This window comes from Bubalus bubalis, chromosome 8 (genome assembly GCF_019923935.1).
Source record: "Bubalus bubalis isolate 160015118507 breed Murrah chromosome 8, NDDB_SH_1, whole genome shotgun sequence".
NCBI classification, from domain to species: Eukaryota; Metazoa; Chordata; class Mammalia; order Artiodactyla; family Bovidae; genus Bubalus; species Bubalus bubalis.
In genome coordinates this window covers 51285958-51306710 of record NC_059164.1, presented here as the reverse complement: position 1 = coordinate 51306710, position 20753 = coordinate 51285958, and the positions used below count along the sequence as shown (strand labels likewise).

At 39.4% G+C, this 20753-nt stretch overlaps 1 protein-coding gene across 4 annotated transcripts in view; it reads left to right on the top strand.

Moving 5' to 3' along the window:
* Positions 1–20753, top strand: part of MET (MET proto-oncogene, receptor tyrosine kinase) — a 116315-nt gene that overhangs the window by 51676 nt on the left and 43886 nt on the right. For all 4 annotated transcript variants that reach the window (XM_006069689.3, XM_006069688.3, XM_025291149.2 and 1 more), the window contains 3 exons: positions 9378–9569; positions 17875–18009; positions 19032–19205. In XM_006069689.3, coding sequence (XP_006069751.1) covers positions 9378–9569; positions 17875–18009; positions 19032–19205 — 501 coding nt within the window. The remainder of the gene's footprint in view (positions 1–9377; positions 9570–17874; positions 18010–19031; positions 19206–20753) is intronic.

The window sequence follows — 20753 nt, the reverse complement described above, 5'->3', positions numbered from 1 at the left end:
GATCACTCATAGCATTTTAAACATCATGAGCAATCATTTGTTCCAACAGTGGGCCGGTGGCAGCTTGGTGATTCCAGGCCCAGGGAAGCTTTGGAAAGTCACCCGTAGACCCACAGCATGGTAGAGCTGGAAGAGAAAGTTGAAATCAGTTCTCTCCACCTCTCCCTTTGTAGATAAGGAGCAGGCAGCCTAGGAGAGTAGTGAAGACCCTGGGGCACAATGACCTCAGTTTAGTCTTAGCCCTGCTACAGCTGAGCATGTGACCTTTCAGTCCTTCAGTTTGCTCCTAGGATTGTTAAGAGGATTCAGTGAATGAATATTTCAAAAGTGCTTAGAACAATGCCTGACACATTATACACACTATGAACAAATGTTTGTTAAATAAATAAAACTCAGACCGAGATAGATCAAGCAATTTGCCTGAGTTCATGGGATTCATCAAATCTTAGCTAGGGTAGAACCATTCCTCTCCTGTTCTCATTTTTCGTTCCTCCCAGGTCCTTATTAGACTATCCTTAGAGTGTGGGTTTGCTTCAGAAATACTGTGAGAACCAGTAAATAAATAGCACAATGCAATATAGGGAATACAGAGTTTAGATCAACACCTTGGATTCAGGTTCTAATTGTTGTTGTTTAGTCGTGTCCAAATCTTTGCAGCTCCATGGACTGTAAACCCCCAGGCTCCTGTGTCCATGGGATTTCCCAGGCAAGAATACTGGAGCAGGTTGCCATTCTTTTCTCCAGGGGACTTTCCCAACCCAGGGATTGAACCCAAATTTCCAGCTTTACAGGTGGATTCTTTACCACTGAGCCACCAGGGAAGCCCTCAGGCTCTGATACTTAGCATCGACTCTCTGAACCTCAGTTTCTTCACCTGTAGAAATATGATAATGATGACAAACCCAGCTGAGACTTGTTGAGAGAATCAGATGAGATAATGTACTTTGAAAACCATAATGCACCATGCAGATGTTATTTAACATCAGTATTGTGAGCTTCTGTGAGCTGAGAAAAGCTATGAGAATGTTTCAAACCTGCTTAAGACATCAAGAAGTTGGGTTGGAGAAAATACTTAATAGACTCTCTCTACTTTGTTACTTCCCATTTATTCACTGTTTTATTTTAAAATTTATTTTTAATGATTATATTCATATACACAAAAGAATAATGTATACATGTATGTGTTATGTGTGTGAAAAATAAATACTAAAAAAAAGAAAAAGAAAAAGAAATACTGATTCTCTACCATGAAGCTTAAAAAGAGAATATTACCAATGCCTTTGAAGCCCCCCACCCAGTCACATCCCTCCCCTCCTGCCCCAGAAAATTGGGTAAATGGAATTTGCAAATTATTTGTTCATCTTCCCCTTGCCTTTAGTTGTGCTACACATGTGTATATGCCTAGACAATGTATTGTACTGGGTGATTTTCTCTCTTGACTCAAATATCTCAAGTTGTATGGTATCTTCCCCGTGCCCTGTACTATCCTCTACTCTTAGTCTTTGTCACTGTCTCCCCTCCCCCATCCAATAAAACACATCACTTCTTTAATTGAAAAGATGTTGCAAAGAGAGACTTTGGAAGAGAGTCAGGGTTCAGGTTTACATGAGCAGAGAGTGGGTATCAGTGGCCAGTGGGAGGGGGATGTCAGCTGCCAAAGCAAATGCAAGAATACAAGAATGGGAAGGCTCTTGTGTCATTATAGACACTTTGAGATTCGTTTGGTGTCCTAGATGGTCACTTGACCATGTTAATGAGAAATCGTAATGCCTTAAATGGAAAAAAGACTAGAAATGTAAATAGAGGCAGATTTGGATGTCATACGGCTTTTGGGAAGCAACTGAAGTATTGAAGGATGAAGTGCAGCTCATAACGGCTTCAAGGCAGATGAAGTGGGACACAGATGGAAGGGGAACACCTCACCTGGGGCAGGGGTACCAGGGTGAGTGGAGGTAGCACTGAAGAGACACTGTGGACAGGGTTTAGCAAGACTTAGTAACTGGTTGGCTGTGAGAGATGCTAGAGAAAGATAAGTTGGTGATGGCTGACATTTCAGGTTACCAGGATGGAAACCTCATAATGTTCACTAATCAAAATAGGTGACAAAAAGGTAGATCTGAGAGTCACATGACTAGAACAGCCCAAATTGCTGGAGGTCATCTCTGTCCCATGGTCCAGAAAATAATGATTAATTCCAGCCTTTCTGCCAGAAAAGGAATCAGAGAAGGCAAATCTACATTTCCTACTTTGAAGAGTTGTGGGTTTACATGTTGAATGGTAACTTTTGTTAAGTGATTCTTACTCTTGAGAATTACAGCTTCCCTAACTTTCAGTTTCTTATACATAAAATGAGGGGGCTGGAGTAAAGTGATCTCTAAGGCCCTTTCCATTTTTGTAACTCTGAAATCCTAGGGACTTTGCCCAGAATAGTTAGCAGTAGCAAAAGCATTTCTTGAGCTTGAGAATCAGAGAGAATTAAATTTGAATGCCTGTTCCACTGTGAACCTGTGGCCACCCTTGGCTGTCCTGAGTCTCCTGCTGAAATTCAATGTGATAGAACCTCACCGGGCTACTGTGTCTCTGCTTGTATGTGAAAATGCCCAACTCAGTGCCTGGCACAGTGTAGGTGCAGGGTAAAGACTGATTTCCTCCCTCCCTTCCTTCCTTCTTCCTCCCTTTGTTACCAAAAAGAGTTTCATCTGGCTCCTCAACTGGTGCTGGGGTGAACCTTTCTTGTTAGACTCTTCTGTGGTGCCCCAAAGCAGTTGTTATACCAAAGAACTGCTCTCCACAAGCTGCATTCACTTTTACCCCAAAGCATAAGACCTCTGGGTTCAAGAGAAGCACAAGAGCACAAGTGGCAAGGAGACCCCTGGCAGCGGGTCTATAGTTGTTCTTCCAGTTAGATGCAAATCCCACTCCAGATGTCACATCCAGAAACTAACTGTTGTAAAGTGGTGAGAAGTCACCCCATCTTCCCTGAGCAAATGAGCAAGGAACACATTCACTCGTTATCTGTAAGACAGTGAATCAGATGGATATCTCGTATTTACACAATACTTTACCTTTGCACTGCTGAGAGTTTAAAACAAGGCTCCTTAATAGTTAAAAATCTACTGTTCAAGCTCAAAGACAGCCTGCAGCTCTGCAAGCCAGTTCCTGCCACCCTGACCACAGCTGTCAAGTTTATCTGGATTCTCAGCAAGAAGAGACAAGAAGTAGTCCCTCTGCTGCAGATCTCAGCTGTGGAGAAAAGGAAAAGGAGAAAGGTTGGGTTGGGGTCCCCTGGCTTATGAAATTTGAATGCCACTCAAACCAGACAAGATGTTTGTTGGCTTTGGCTCCAAAGTACACAATTTTTCAAGATCAAGGAATTCTGTACATTCTATTCCAACATTGTACAGAGTTTCTGTACTTTGGGGTTTGTTGGGGGGCTGGGGATTGGGGAGAAGAGGGAGTAGAGACATAATTTAATCCTCTCATTCCTGAGGAACTACCATTTAGAGAACTTATATTTCCTGAAGGAGATGCCTTGACGTGTGCAGTGTAAATGTTACGTTAATTCTGATGCAGAGTTCTATGGTTGTTAAGCCTTACATGTGATAAAGCCAATAAGCAAATGAAATTTCACTATTTTAAAGCATCATACCATATGTTTGCTTTGCACATTTTTTAAATCAGTTATTAACTAATGGTAAAAAAAAAAAAAAAAAAAAAAAGCCTTACACGTGAGAAAATAGACAAATAGACGCTAAGGTTCTGGTCCTGTTTTTCTGCCTTCATTTAGAAAAGACCAGTGAGGTCCTGCAGGTTTGCAAACAATCTGAGATGCATCTAACCTCTGTTCTCCAGGTTGCCCCATTCAGCAACACAGATCACAAAGCAAATGGGTAGGCAAATGGGCTTTAACCCTGGGTTACTTTGCAAATGCATTAATTTTTTCAGCAGACTTGTTAGATACAATGTGCTAGGCAGGGTAAACAGTGAAGTTAAAAGATGAATGAGACAGTTCCTGGACTCTTGTTGGACGTTCAGCCAATAACTAAGTCGTGTCAGAATCTTTGTGACCCCATAGACTGCAGCATGCCTGCCTTCCCTAATCTTCACTATCTCTTGGAGTTTGCTCAGATTCATGTCCATTGAGTCAGTGATGCCATCCTACCATCTCATCTCTGTCGCCCCTTCCGCTGTCCTCAATCTTTCCCAGCCTCAGGGTTTTTTCCTAGTGAGTTGGCTCTTCACATCAGGTGACCAAAGTATTAGAGCTTCAGCCTCAGCATCAGTCCTTCCAATGAATATTCAGGGTTGATTCCCTTTGGGATTGACTGGTTTGATATGCTTGTTGGCCAAGGGACTCTCAAGAGTCTTGTTCGGCACCACAGTTCAAAAACATCAATTCTTCAACAGTTAACCTTCTTTGTGGTCCAACTTTCACATCCGTACATGGAAAAACCAAAGCTTTGACTATATGGACTTTGTTGGCCAAGTGATAGCTCTGCTTTCTAATATGCCATCTAGGTTTGTCATAGCTTTTCTTCCAAGGAGCAAGCATCTTTTAATTTCATGGTGGCAGTCACCATTTACTGTAATTTTGGAGCCAAGAAAATCTGTCATTATTTCCATTTCCCACCCTCTCCCTCCCCCCCCCCACCCCGCCCCCCGTCTATTTGCCATGATGAAGTGATAGGACCAGATGCCATGATCTTAGTTTTTTGAATGTTGAGTTTTAAGCCAGCTTTTTCACTCTCCTTTCACCCTCATCAAGAGGCTCTTTAATTCCTCTTCTCTTTCTGCCACTAGAGTGGTATCATCTAGTAGACTGCTGCTGCTAGCTTACAACCTAAGACTCTGCTCCACAATTTGCCAATTGTTTTATATCTTGATAAATCCATCATATCTCCACCAGCACTGAATCCCAAGTCAAGTCTGAGCCTTTAAAGTTCCCAGAATGCCTCCTAGACATAGAAAAAAGTAGAATAAGAAATGAACAAAATCAGAGAAGCTGACTCTGAAGAGCAGCCTCCTCTATAACAGAATACTTGAGAAGGTCTTTGATTTAAAATTGGCCTCTGTTCCTTTAAGAAGCTTCTCTAGTTCCAGCCCTGTTCAAAATGGATGATTGATCACCAGTGGAAACCTAATTACCAATTAATCAGTTACTATTGAACTGATGGTACATCTCAGTTATTTGCTGCTCCTCAGAGCAATCTATAGCACTTTAGTGAAGAAAAGCTTCTAATTAAATAGTAAAAGAGTACTCACTAATATATATCAAAAATGTCTAGAACTAGAACATCTTATTAATTATAAGTCATAAGTTTAGCATATCTGAGACCTTCTGTTCACTAATTTTTCACCATTGTATAAAACAGCACGTTAGATTATATTTAACCATAAAAGTTAATAGATGTAAGAACTTTGCATTCGGTGTGGCATAAGTTTGACATTATGGAGTAAGGTTATTTTATATGTTGTTGTTGCTTAGCCGTGTCCAACTGTTTTTGCAACTCCCATGGACTGTAGCCTTCCAGGCTCCTCTGTCCATGGGATTTCCCAGGCAAGAATACTAGAGTGGTTTTTCATTTCCTTCTCCAGGGGATCTTTCTAACCCAGGGATTGAATCTGCATTTCCTGCATTGGCAAGCAGGTTTTTTACCACTGTGCCACCAGGGAAGCCTATTTTACTTAAGGATATTTAACTTTTTTATTTTAGTTTGTTCTTAAACACTCAGTTGGTTTGAAATATACTGTAATAACTGTCTGATTATGACAAATAAAACAGGACAATAATAGAAAATCTCTATAATCTTTAAATCATTTTCTGGACTTCTGCTACATATAAAGATGTGTAAAACTGAAATTTTTCTCTCTTTCTTCCAAGTTAGGCTTTGTTTTACTTATACAACTTTTTGCCCCAGTTATCTGCCTCAGAGTTACCAGTTTGCGATCATTTTGTCAGGATAGTCAGAGTCAGTCTCTCCATTTGTCTCTTGTAAACTCTTAAACTACCCCCATTCCTGAAAAAAAAAAATTAACTTTAGTAATTCGGTTTGTATCTTCACTCTCATTCCCCAGCTACCCATAATTGATTTACTTACTTGTTATTCATTCAATTAATATTTATTATACATTTACTGTGTGTGGCATTTCATCTACTACTAACAATATAGTAGTAAACAAGCAGAGTCTCTGATCATAGGAAGCCACTTGGGAAGTCTCACATCACTCATATTATCACAAAAACAAATAATGGTTGCAGCTGTAAGTGCCATTTCACATAGGTAAATGGTATTATGGCAGTCTATCATAGAAGCATTTGACCTTGATATTGAGATCAGGGTAGACATTTTGAAGAACTGATGACAAACTGAGATCTGAAGGAGGTATAGGAGTTACCAAGGTGAATGGAGGTGGAAGGAGCAGAAGGAACAGCATGTTCTGAGACTCTGTAAGGAGGACATTTGGCTTATTTGGGGAACTGAAAGAAGGCCAGCTCACTGGAGCATAGGGAGCAAGGAAGAAAACAATGCAGGCTGAGTCTGGAGAATTTGAACAGGGGCTGGATGAGGCAGGAGCCAACCGGGCATGTTAAAAATATTGTCCTTGATCCTATGAGCAGTGGGGAAATGTTAAGCATTTTAAGCAGAGTGACATGATGAGATGTGTGGTTTAAAAAGAAAACTTGGCTGCAGTGTGGAGAATGGATCTAGAAAGAGGTTGAATGAGATTGGATTGGTCAGGTCCAGTTAAGCCATTCTCATAGTCCGGGAAAGAGATGAGGGTACCTTGGATGAAGTTGCCATGGTGGAGATAAAGAAAAGTGGATGGACTCAGGAGATATTTAGAAAGTGCAGTTGATGGGACTTGGCAGTAGACTGTTTATGGGGAGGAATCAGGGATGACACTTGAATTTCTGACTTGTGCACCTGGAGAAATGGTGGAGCCATTTGCTGGAGTGCATTGTATCATGAGATCAGGCAAGGAGGATTGTTGTTTCTACTTTGGTCATGTTGAGGCTGAGGTCTCTGAGACATCTGAATGCCAGTTTCGTAGGCAGTTTGATAAATGTACAGTCAGCTCAGAGGAGCAGTGTAGCCTGGAGGCACAAATATGAGTGTCAACTAAAAACAATAAAACATATCCTGGGTAGAGAGTATCAAGAGTGAGCAGAGTGAGCCCTAAGATGGAGCCTTGAAGAACCCTAACATTGATAGGCAAGCATGGATGGTCCTGCAGAGGAGACAAATGCTACAGTTTGAGAAGTAGTAGAAGGGAAAGTAGTATGTCAAGGCTGTATATTGTCACCCTGCTTATTTAACTTCTATGCAGAGTACATCATGAGAAATGCTGGACTAGATGAAACACAAGCTGGAATCAAGATTGTTGGGAGAAATATCAATAACCTCAGATATGCAGATAACACCACCTTTATGGCAGAAAGCCAAGAAGAACTAAAGAGCCTCTTGATGAAAGTGAAAGAGGAGAGTGAAAAAGTTGGCTTAAACCTCAATATTCAGAAAACTGAGATCATGGCATCTGTTCCCATCACTTCATGGCAAATAGATGGGAAACAATGGAAATAGTGAGAGACTTTATTTTGGGGGGCTCCAAAATCACTGCAGATGGTGACTGCAGCCATGAAATTAAGACTCTTACTCCTTGGAAGAAAAGTTATGACCAACCTAGACAGCATTTTAAAAAGCAGAGACATCACTTTGCCAACAAAGGTCCATCTAGTCAAAGCTATGGTTTTTCCAGTAGTCATGTATGGATGTGAGAGTTGGACTATAAAGAAAGCTGAGTGCCAAAGAATTAATGCTTTTGAACTGTGGTGTTGGAGAAGACTCTTGAGAGTCCCTTGGACAGCAAGGAGATTCAACCAGTCCATCCTAAAGGAAATCAGTCCTGATTATTCATTGGAAAGACTGATGTTGAAGCTGAAGCTCCGATACTTTGGCCACTTCATGCGAAGAGCTGATTCATTTGAAAAGACCCTGGTGCTGGGAAAGATTGAAGGCAGGAGAAGAAGGGGATGACAGATGATGAGATGGTTGGATGGCATCACTGACTCAATGGATATGAATTTGAGTAAGCTCCAGGAGTTGATAATGGACAGGGAAGCCTAGCGTGCTGCAGTCCATGGGGTCGCAAAGAGTTGGACATGATTGAGCGACTGAACTGACTGAGAAGGAAAAGCAGGAGACTGAAGAGTCAAGGAGAAGGGAGGGATCCAAGTGCTTGTCATATATTAGTGAACAATATTATTTAAATCTTTTCACTTGAAGTTAAAACTAAACGATAAATTACCACCTGGTTGGGTGGTAATTGCCTTTTAGTTAGCTGGTTAATAAAGCATTTGACGTATAACTTTTGCATTTTTTGAGCCTTTCACCATAATGAGGACAATTTCTCTGTGTTCTCTGTGTACTGGGTTCTTTTATAAGAGATTTCTATAAACTAGCTCATTTAATCTTTACAGCAGCTCTGTAAGGTAGGTGCATTTCTGTAATTTTCTCAGTTTTACAAATGGAAGAACTGAAACAGAAGTAACATGAATTTCACAAACATATAGATAATTGCTGTATGATGCAGGCACCTGGGTCTGGGGTTGGTTCTCCACTGCTTTCTCATGAATTATCTATAAATCATCACTCTGCACCACCTCGCTGTACACAAATGCACAAAGGCACACAGTTTAAAATAGTGTCCCAGTGTGACTCCCACATTTATGATTATTCCAGTTGATATCCATCTCACTGTACTTGCCTGCTAGAAGCATTGCCTTTATGTCCAGGCCTGAGACATTCATAGTTTTGTTTTTCTCCTACTAGCGCCTGCTGAATTCCGTTTTTATGTACTTACATGTGGCCGTTTTTATGTACTTAACATGTGGAACCGTGGTACAAACTGTGATGATAAGATCTGACCCTAGTTTTAAAAAGTGAAAGTGCAAGTATTAGTCGCTCCATCGTGTCTGACTCTTTGCGACCCCATGGACTGTAGCTCACCAGGCTCCTCTGTCCATGAGATTCTCCAGGCAAGAATACTCAAGTGGATTGCCATTCCCTTTGCCAGGGGATCTTCCTGACTCAGAGATCAAGCCCAGGGTTTCCTGCATCTCAGGCAGATTCTTTACCATCTGAGCCACCAAGGAAGCCCTAGTTTTAGCGTCTGTGTATATACAACAGCACTTACTGATACTGAAGTCATTTAGATCACGGGAACTGTTTCTGCCTATCTGGGGCTATATGTCCATTTTCAGATTGTCTGTTATCCTTGCCATTCCCTCTAACCTCTGAAAAGACACACCAGAAAGTTTCTTAACAGCTTACTCACATCTGGACTCGCATTAATTCTATGACCATATTTTATTCCAGACACTTTTGAGAAATTCATCAGGATGTGAAGTGCGCAATGATGAATATCGAACAGAGTTTACCACAGCTTTGCCACGCGTTGACTTATTCATGGGCCAGTTCAACCAAGTCCTCTTAACATCTATATCTACCTTTATCAAAGGAGATCTCACCATCGCTAATCTCGGGACGTCAGAAGGTCGATTCATGCAGGTACATACTCTCTGAGAGTGGCTGTGTCTGTTTTATCCAGTGTCATACAATTAATTTGCTTCTCTTTTTACAGTAAGGTGTTGGCAAATACTGTAAAGTGAAAAATCACAGTGGAAGCTAGAGACACAGACTGAAAGCAAAACAATGAACCCCAGTCCCTTTCTTGAAGTGTATGGCCTTTTTTTGTTAAATTCTTAAAGCTTTCAGTTTAAATGTGGTTGCTTTAATTTTCTTGCCTGGAACAGTTTGAGGTTTTTTTTTCCATTCATGATTTAAATCACATGATTGGAAAATAAAATGAAACAATTAAAGCACTTCCAGGCGATGTTTTCCTATTTCAGGGGAAGCTACAGATCAAAGGAGAGCTATTGTGTGAGCTGTGCGTCTCCATGAGAAGAAACATTCACATCATTGAGAAATATTGGCAGGCGTTAGGAAGGGACGTTATCATCAGAATCCCATTGTAACTCCAGCTCTTCTGATTCTGCAAAATGATGGGGTCAGACACAAAGAAGTACAAACACTGGGGGATAAAAAATCCAGATTTTGTTAAGAAATGCTTTTAATGGATAGCAACAGTATTCCCATACAATAAAAGTTCACATTTCAGAGTCGCAGTTATCGTGTCTCCTAGATACAAAAACCCTAGCTAGCACTTTGCGGAAATTAAGATGCTCTCATGTTGGGTCTGTTTTACTGTTTTAATAGTTATTGGTAGCGCTTTCAACATGAGTTCATTAGTAGATTCTTGGTTAATGCACAATGACGATGGTATCTATGGAAATGTTGACTTTCCACAAAGACTAGAAATTTCTTTAAAAGGGAGATATTTATTTCGTGATCATCTGACATAATTAACATCCTGGTCGGGAAATGACTTTCAGTAAAGCAATTGAGGATGATGATGTTTTCCTATGACTTGCTCATTTGTACATTCTCTATCTGTATTCTTTAACAAAACATATTTTAAAAAACCACCACTGTCTTTATAGCAGTCTGGATATGCATCAAATGTTCTTCTTGTACTAGTGGGCCTGGTGGAATTTTTGCAAAATCATAAAACGTGTAAATAAAACTTTCCCACTTCACAACGAATCATACAGATCTAAATGATTCCACACTTGGTCTCCCCTCCTCCCACTGCTTCACAATTAACTATGCTTTTTCTTCCTTGCTCCCTCTCTCTCAGTCCAGTGTTCCTATTTACCCACTTCAAACCATTTAATTTTGTCCTCAAAATGTTAAGGAGAGATGCCCAGCCCCATCCCACACAGACAAGCACTCTAACAAATTTGAAAGGGTCATATCTACTATCCTTGTAAAATGTGTGTTGTTATCTGGTGTTTATATGTGTTTTTAGTTGATATTTATGTTATTCTAGAGAATTCCAAGAAAAATCTGAAGGAGAATGACTGAACCTAGCATCTGTTGAATTCTCACTGGCTTCCCTATGTTCATTTCCTCGTGTTATCTTTTTTCTGCTTTCGTTTTTTTTATTTTGTGTATTACCTCACCCATCTGGTTGCATATTAATAAGCTTTCTACAGTCACTTTAGGTCTGACACTTTTTCACATCACAAGGTTCCTGGCCTATTTCCAGATTCTGAAGTTCTAATAAAATTCCACTTTTGTATAGATTGCTTTAATAACTGAGTAAATTCTGCTGTGTGACAGATTTCAGATTTCACCAAGTGGTATGTTATATATATCAGTTTCATTAGAATAGAAATGCTGTAACAAATGTTTTATTCTTATCTCCCAGCATTTTCATCAAAGAAGCTATAATATATCTGTGCATCCATAACACCAAAGATGAAAATAAGTATTTAAATAAATACTTTTCTTATGAAAAGCACTGATATCCTTGATTTTTTGAAACCAGGTAACTCTCAATTCATTCCTTATATATCAGGAACATACTAACTATGCTTTACTAGGCAAATAAGTGAGGCAAAGGAAGCTGTGACAGAGAACCTTCCTCTGAAGAACTAAATTTTTAGTAGGGGAGATAGAAACATGTACCTGATACCTAGAGAAAACAAAGACATAAAAAACACACGGCTATTGAGACTCACCGAGAGAGGATCTGTTTCTCTGCCACTTGCCTAAGAGAATTCCATTTGGTAAAATTTTATGTAAATAATCCTAAACCATTTAAAGGATCAAAGAATCACCATCACTAAAATCCAATTTGTTTACAGCAAATAATGTTGGAGATGGAGTCAGGAGTACAGCAAAAACTTGGGGACCATCCAGCCTAATCTATCCAAGCAGTGACTTAACTTCTGTAAATGTTTTGACTGCACTGAAGTGCTGAATCTGTGGCCAAGCCTAAGTTTCTACAACCCATGTTTCAATAATACTATGAAGTTTCTGTTACAAAATAGAAGGGACATAATTTTTTTCCCCAAAGACAGCTGCCATACATGAAAAGGAACAGAAGAATGATTTTACTTCCTTCCTACCCTGAAGCCTAAAGGCAAAGTTGCTTTGCAAATGTTTTCTCCCAAGAGTTTGCAGCTGTTTCTGCCTTTCCTATTGTGCTTATGTTCAGCTCTGGCTGGGAATACAAGCTTCAGCTCCAGCTGTTGGGTGCAAAGTGAATCAGGTATTTCACAGTGGTTATTTGATTAGCAAGACTTATATTGTTTAGCTAACAATATTATATGTATGGAAGAGAGGACATTTTTGACATGTTTCTAACATTTAAGCATGTAACTTATCTCATACAGGTGCAGCTATGTCTAAATATACTAATGTGTACATATATTCAAGTCTATCTGTAGAGCCATGTCAATGTAGATCTAGATTTGAAAAACAGTTTTTATTTGTATGATTGCTCTCTTGGGATGCTTTGAAGTAAAATAATATGATAAACACTGTTGGAGATAGTGTAAGTAAACAGTAAGAACAGGGCTTCTTACAAGTTGTGGAGGGGGTGGGAATGTAGAAAAGAACAAGGCTGGAGAACATGAGCACAGAGTGCAGGGCTACGTGGGAGAGGGAAGCAGGATACTCATGAAGATCACAGGACTAATCACAGGGATTGCCCACATCTCCCCTTCTGAGCTCCTCGTCTAATCTACATCCAAAAACAATGCTTGCTTGATTTTTTTTTTACAGCACTTATATAAGGCCTTTAATCTCTAGATGCAAGCGTTGCTATTAAAATATTTGTGCATGACTGTCAGACCAAGGAGAGTGAGTGGATGAGGATGGGGTGGGGGTGGGCACACACTTTCCAGACTTTTTGCAAGTTCATCTCCACATTCACTGGCTTGTCTGCATACAGTGGCCGCTGCCTGAGCGCTGTCATAGATGTCATTCGATTCTTTGGTATCATCCTTCTCTTCCCCCATCCCCCTTTCTGTGAGATGCTGTTACCACCCACAAGCCCTTTTCTCTTGACTGGTTGGTCTTAAGCAAGAAAGTTCAAGAGGTAGGGATCACCTAAAAAGACATCCTTAGCTCATGGTCATTACTTACAACCATTACCTAAAGGATTATATTAGTAATCAGTGAACCTGAGAGTAATTACTCACTTCCAGTAAGAAAAATCAATTTATTTATTGACCTCCTGTCTCCAAATTCCTTCGGTTCCTATGCCACCATCATGGTATTTCAGTGCTTTGTGTTGAAGCCTGCAGCATGTTACATTTGGGATTACTGCTATTTTAGACTATGTAGACACAGATCATCAACTCATCAATGCTGTGAGCAGCCTGCAGGGACACAGCCAAACGAAGTTTGAACTTCCACATTCTCTTCAGAGATTGCTGACTTACCTATCTCCTTTATAAAGTGATCAAACAAAAATATCATCTGCCTTTTTTTTAAAGGCATACATCATTAATTTGGTTACGTGTATAAAGAACAGTAACTTTGGTATATTTCTTTAGAAGAAAATATGTTTCATGGATTCGGAGATTTCTTCTGTGAGGAAAAAAACATCTGTTGTAAATAATAATTACAGAGTTATGTCCATACCAAAAAATTAAGCCCAGTTCATATATAGTCTCCGAAAATGAATTAATGCATGATCTTGAAATACATACATCTTGTAAATTGTTATAGCATAGATATTTAAAATATCATAAGTATTTGAAACATTGAAAAATGCTAACCTTTTGGGTTTGTTTTTTTTTTTTGGTAGCAGGGAATAACTGGAATTTCTTATTTAGGTGCTTACTTGAAAGAAGTGGAGAGGCATTTTAAAACAAAATATATTTATCAGTAGCCTCTTTGAAATTCAGACAGATATACTCTGTGTATAGATTGACTAATCCTATAGTCATTTTATTTGAAATACTGATTTGAAAGTTTGGGATTTTTAAAATTGTTACAAAGTTACTAGCTTATATGTTTCTTAGATGCTTGAATTTTTTTACAGAGGTCTCAATTTGGTATTGACTCATTTCGACTCACTTTGACTCATTTCAAAAAATTGAGACACACACACTGATATTATAATCATAAAGAATATTGCTATTTGTACATATCCTGGCCTTTGTAGTGTCAGGTTGGTATAGAAACACTTGTGCCCCTTTACCAAAAAGAGTGATAGAACAAAGTTTCATTTAATTCAACTTTTGCCGCCTGGTACTTTGTCTTACTACTTCTAATTTTAAGTTGTCAGCACCAATCAGTGATCTCCACTTCTTACGTTTCATTTTTTTAGTTCTAGAAAGCTCGATGTTTACCTTGGTTGAAACAAAGCTCTTCATATCTGATTCCTTTCTAGACAAATATCAATTTCTTTCACATACTTAAGATATAAACCTATTGCTGGTGTTTTAGTCAGTTTGGGCTGCTGTAACAAATTAACATACTAGGTGGCTTTAAAAAACAAACATTTATTTCTCAGAATTCTGTAGGCTGGGAATTCCAAGATCAAGATGCCAGCAGATGTGGTGTCTAGTGAGAGTCTGCTTCCTGGTCCATAGATTGCCATCTTTTTGCTGGGTACTCACATGGAGGAAAGAGGGCAAGAGAACTCTATGGGATCCCGTTTATAGGGCATTAATTGTCAACACAGTAGAAACTCAAAATATAATTGCTGGTCTCTATTTCTTACTGATTGTTCTAAGAATGCCAGGTGATTTATCCTAAGAATTAAATTTAAAAGCTAGATTTTGTTCTGTCCTTAGAAATATCTCCATGACAACCAAAAGGAACTCCTTATTTCTTGCAACCATTGCTTCAGGAGTATTTTGAGAGTTAAAGTGGTTACCCAATTACTTAGAATTTTAGCAAGAAGAGAAAGTGAGGAGTTAATGATAGAAACACATTCTTGGCGTTTTATAGCAATAGGTATCCTTCCAGAGAAAGGGCTAATGATCAACTGAAAAGGTATTTGCATCTGTGACATAACCTCTGCTCGAGACTCCACGCAGTCATCTCACTTTTCCCCAGCTTTCATGTCTTCTCTGTTTCATCTCATTTTTTATACCAAGCCACACTCATCCTAGTTCATGATCAAAAGTTTTGAACTTGTTGGCTGTACTAATAACATTTCCTCTGTGCTATCAGAAACTATTTAGATGTGGAGTCTTTCTCTTTAGGCACACTTAACTTGTATGGCCAAGATTACTGAAACAAGGAGTATTTGGCAAGGCAAACATATTGTGAAATTTGTTTTAATGCTTTGACTCACAAGTGGCTCTTGGGAGCTCAGAGTTGAAGTTTTTTATTGGTGTTTACTCTGGTGCTCCAAGAGTATATTTGAGTGTTTAAGAAGAGGTCAAGCAAACAGTTTCTGGCATGAGAGAAAGTTCCTTGGAAACCTGACTTGTACTTTCTAGCTAAAATTCTCTATCATATTTTCTTTATGGAAAATAATAGTACCTACCCTGTAGGCTTATTGTGAAGACTAAACAAAATACCTATTTAAAGCACTTAACACAATGCCTGGTTCAGTTACAATCATATATGGTGTTCTCCAGATAAAGAGTCTTAACAGGTAATGAACCAAATCAATCTATCCAAGTTCCAGTGGTGCAAAGAACATCTTTGTGAAAAGGGAAATATTAATTCTTTCTGGGAAATAAATATTTGATTGGGCTTCCATATTTGATAAAGTCAAGGGTAAGTGTTAGTCACTGAGTCGTCTCTGACTCTCTGGGACTCCATGGACTGTAGCCTGCCAGGCTCCTCTGTTCATGGATTTTTCCGGGCAAGAATACTGGAGTGGATAACCATTCCCTTCTTCAGGAGATCTTCCCAACACAGGAATCAAACCCAGATCTCCTGCGCTACAAGTGGATTTTTTACCATCTGAGCCACCAGGGAAGCCCAAAGTCAATGACCTATTAAATTAAGAAGAGATTGCTTATTATAGATATGGGGAATGATATTAAAGAGATCAAAAAGATAGGAGAAAAAAAAGTAGGAGCTGATCGTTATGTAGGAGGTCTGAATAGAAGGGAAGGTATAAGAAACAGACACAAAATTCAAATATCTATAGGAAGGTTCAGAAGGATGAATAATCTCCAGTGAAGTAGAAAGCACAGAATGAGGCAGAGAACAGAATCAGTTTATTAAAAGAGGCTGATATGTTGTTTTGGTTTTTACTTGTGTGTGAGAAAAGGAATTTTTTTCCCTTTGAAGTTTGAAGTGATTGACAACAATCAGAGAAATATTTTTTTTAATGGGGAGCAGGGGAGCATGAGGGGTAGGAAAAACAAGAGGTGATGAGCACCAGAAGTAAGTCAAGATAGAAAAAAAATGGTTAACTGAAATAATTCGGTGTAGAAGCTTTAGACGTCTGGTGTTCTGATATTCTGCTTGAAACCAGCACCAGCGGGAGGTAGCACTGGTAACTGATTTTTTTTTTTTTTTTTTTGCATTCCCTACAAAAGTCACAAATAACTATTTGGCCCTAAATTTAGGAATAACAATAGTTTCCATTCTTTCCCATTCCAACCAAATGACCTTCAGTCTATCACTTAGTTTCTGTGCAAATATAGCCACCCTGCTTAATGGAGTTGTTTTGAACGTGTTGAGTGTTTGGTGTAGAGCAAATGTTTGAAAAAAAAAGTCATGATGTTTAACTTTTACAGCCCTGTGTGAACTTGGTCCGTTTCTCTATCAACAATCCAGTCTGTGGGAGCAAATTAGGGATTTGGGGAATCTTCCCAAATTGTTTCAGGGTAAATAGCTCCTTTATTGTGCTGAAGAAAAAATTTACTACTGGTTCCCCAGAACATTTTTATGTTGTGTGTTTGTTAGAGTACTAAGCAGTTCATTCCCATTTTATGGATAAGAAAGCTGAGGTAGAAGTGGTTTATTATTTAATCTCAATCTCACAGATGCCCACATTTGTCCCATGATTCAAACATGGCAAACAAATGCCCTTTCAGTGAAATGTAAAAGGGTATTTGGGTGTCAAGCAATTTCATAAAGTTAGTTTCAAGCCCAGAGCTATGCTCAGTATTGTGCACCTTCCTGTGGATAGAATGTTATGGCCTAAGAATGAGAGTGCATCTAAGCTCTCCTGTAGTCTGAGTGTTCACCTTCTTCTGATCTTATACCTGGACTTCATTATTACTGGGTTCTAACGACTGGACTGATGGAAATTTTATAGCTGAGAACCATCCCAAATTAGAAATACCTGACAGCAAGAATGACACCACTCATCAAATCTCCTTTCCAAGACATTGTTAAAACCATCAGGTCTTATTATAAAACCAGGCCAAGAAGCAGAACCTTCTTTATAACCAAAGTAATAATGTACGATGGGACAGTGGTTTATAAGAAATGACAGCACATCATTTCAAAGTTAGCTGAGGGCCTATTTCGACCTCAAAAGATCTATAAATATGGCTAAAGGGTAGCAAAGCTGGAACCAGTTCCAAGTCTCCAGACTCCCTGTTCACTACACTTTCCTGTACGTCAAGGGAATCTGCCTGGTGGGAGGGTCAGGAGGATAGATTTAAAAATAATCCAGAATCCTTATAGCATAAGTGAGGTCTTCTGGAGTGAGTTTTGGCTCCTCCAGTTCCCAGTACAATCGTGAGCATGTGTCTGCATGTGCTGGCTGATTGGCTGGAAGATCTCCTTTCCTAGAAATCGTTAAAAGATCATAGGCAAAACTCTGTCTTGGGGGTTCAAATGAATTGTCTTCAAGGCAGGAGATTAGAAGACGTATTGATTTACAGTGCAATAAACTGTTGGGCATATCGTTCAAATATCCATGAGCTCATCTAATCTGGTATTACCATTATCATCCACGTTTTCCCCTGATAGTATATTTAAACTGAGCTTGTTGGACTGTTGGACTAAGAGTGCTTTCTGGTTTGTTTCTCAGGTTGTGGTTTCTCGATCAGGATCATTAACTCCTCATGTGAATTTTCGCCTGGATTCCCACTCTGTGTCTCCAGAAGTGATTGTGGAGCACCCGCTAAACCAGAATGGCTATACACTGGTTGTCACTGGGAAGAAGGTAAGCCCTGTTCCATAGGAAGGTTCCATCAATGTGATTCCTCCTGAGTGGATATTTACAGCCATTGTCACCTGGTCCTTTTTAACTTCTCCCTTCATCTGGATTTATCTCTCTTCTATGAAGCTCTTTCCTGAGTATTCCAGACATCTCCTAAAATCAAGTTAAATTTTTACTTGGGGAAAATTGGACCTATGGGAGGTCATCTTCATGAGGTAAACTTCTCCTTTTGTCCTATATTTCTCAATGAGAAACACAAACACACAAAATGAGAATTACAGTCCTAAGGGCAGAACTCTAGTGCAGGCAGATAACTCCTGAAGTGTATGTTGGAAGAGATTATGCTGGCCAGTAATCCCTTTTCCCTGAGAGGAGGTGCATTTTGGTGTCAGAATGATATGTAACCATACTTAGAATTTCCCAGAGGTTCAAGTGCGTTTTCCAGTAGCTTAAATTATACTCTTGTTATTTTAAAATCATCTCAGCAGGGGAGGAATAAATTGGCAGATGGGGTCTGACATATATACACTACTATGTGTAAAATAGATAACTAATAAGGACCTATTGTATAACACAGGGAACTCTACTCAATAATCTGTAATGACCTGTATGAAAAATAAAAAAAGAGTGGCTATATGTGTATGTATAACTGATTCACTTTGTTGTATAGCAGAAACTAATACAATACTGTAAATCAACTATACTCCAATAAAAATTTTTTTGAAAAGTAAATCATCTCAAACTTTCCCCACTAAATAGAACCTCTAACCTTGCATGATAATGCTTGTGTTCACTGGACAGTAATAGTTACTTTTATCACATATGTGCCAAAAGTGGAAGGAAGGAAAAAAAAATTTTTTAAGTTTAATCATATTAGCATTATTACATGATGTGCATGGCATAAGTGGCATCTCTGTTAGACTCTGTAAAATTATATTTACATGTATCTTTGATGTATTTAGTTTTTATTTAACAAGCAAACAAAACCCTCCTCTGGAAGCTCTTTCCATCACTTGTCTTCACAGATCACCAAGATCCCGCTGAATGGCCTGGGCTGTGAACATTTCCAGTCCTGCAGCCAGTGCCTCTCCGCCCCTTCCTTTGTGCAATGTGGCTGGTGCCATGATAAATGTGTGCGATTGGAGGAATGCTCCAGTGGAACGTGGACTCAAGAGACCTGTCTGCCAACAATCTACAAGGTAGGAGTCTCTGTCAACTGTCGTGTGTGTTTTGTTTTGGAAAGCATAAATCCCATGGATTAAAAACTTCAAAAATCAAAGTGTTCATTTGTCTGTGAGGCATCAGCCCAAGCACCACCTCCCTCCCTCCAGGTTCTTCCTTTAGGGTGTCTTTGGGCACAAGCCCCTGGACCCTGAACTTGAAGTGCATGCTTCACACTCTCTTTAGGCAGTTGCTCTCCCTTAGCAGATATGTGAATAAAAGAGTAGTGGCTAGAAAGCAACACTGCTCCGCATTTCCTCACACTGGGACCTGTTCCCTTCTGATCTGCCCATTCTGATTCCTCACCAGCTACTTTATCTACCAGGTGCCCAGACATAAGCCTCCATCATACATAAGGATCTAGTCATCATAACACAGAACCCTAACCTGGACCATGCAAGCTAGAGGTCCAAGCCATGCTGGAGCAGGCAAAGGGAGTTTTGTTCCTTCTAATGCATAGATGGTGGCTGTCTCATCATTGATGAGAGTAGAGATTACTTCTCAGGGCAAGTTGGGAGGCAAGTGGATGGTGGACACATAGGTAGCTGTGTGCCTTCTTTCAAAGTTCATGGAAGAGAAGTAAAGACACAGCTGATAACCTCACTAACTTCTATACTCTGCAAGCTGATTCATTCTTTAATTCATTCCTGAAACATTTATTGAGTGCCTACCACACAGCTGGCCGTCTTCTAGACACTGGGGGGACACATTCCCAAATAAGACAAAAGTACCTCTGGCTCTTAGAAAACTGAGCTTCTAGCAGTAGACTTCAGCCATGATATTGTAGACACACTCTCTCTCTGTTGCCTTGTTTGCTTAAGCGTGTATTTGGTGCTCTGAAAATCTCCATGGCAATTTGTAAAAATTTCTTTCTTGATTCAAACACATTTTGCTTGAAGCTACTAACCTGGTAAGGACTCAGTGTGTGTTTTCTCTGCCTGCATGTGGAACAGTTGGACTTCGGTAATAATAAATGATGCATGTGAAAGAATCGAGTTAAAGATCTTGGTCGGTCGCCTGGTTCAAGCCCAAGTAAACAGAGTGTGCAAGTTAGAACAGGATCTGCCCCCAAGCACATGGCTGTTTTCATTTAGCTACGGTTTGGGCAAAGATTTGTACTGGGTGACTGGGTTTTAAACCAAATCATTTTCTGTTAGGTGTGACACAATTATTAAGCCTCAGCTTGATCAGCTAGAGAATAAACAAGAAGATATTACAACAAATTTAAATCTATAGTGTTTATGCACTTTTTGTTTGTGTGTTTAATACACTTTTAAAACCACATGCAGTTTTATACTTTTAAAAACACGTAGCTTTGGCAGTTTGAGACACCAGGAATCCGAATGCAGCTATTCCATGAAAGGCATGGGGAGTGTGTGTGTGTGTGTGTGTGCGCATGTATGCGTATGCAATTAAATCACAACAATTTCATTTCAAAAACAACCAACCTGCTGTTTTAAATAAAAAGCAGGTTGAGAACCTGTACAAATGAAACATCTAATTTTGACCAGTTTACCACCTTTTGT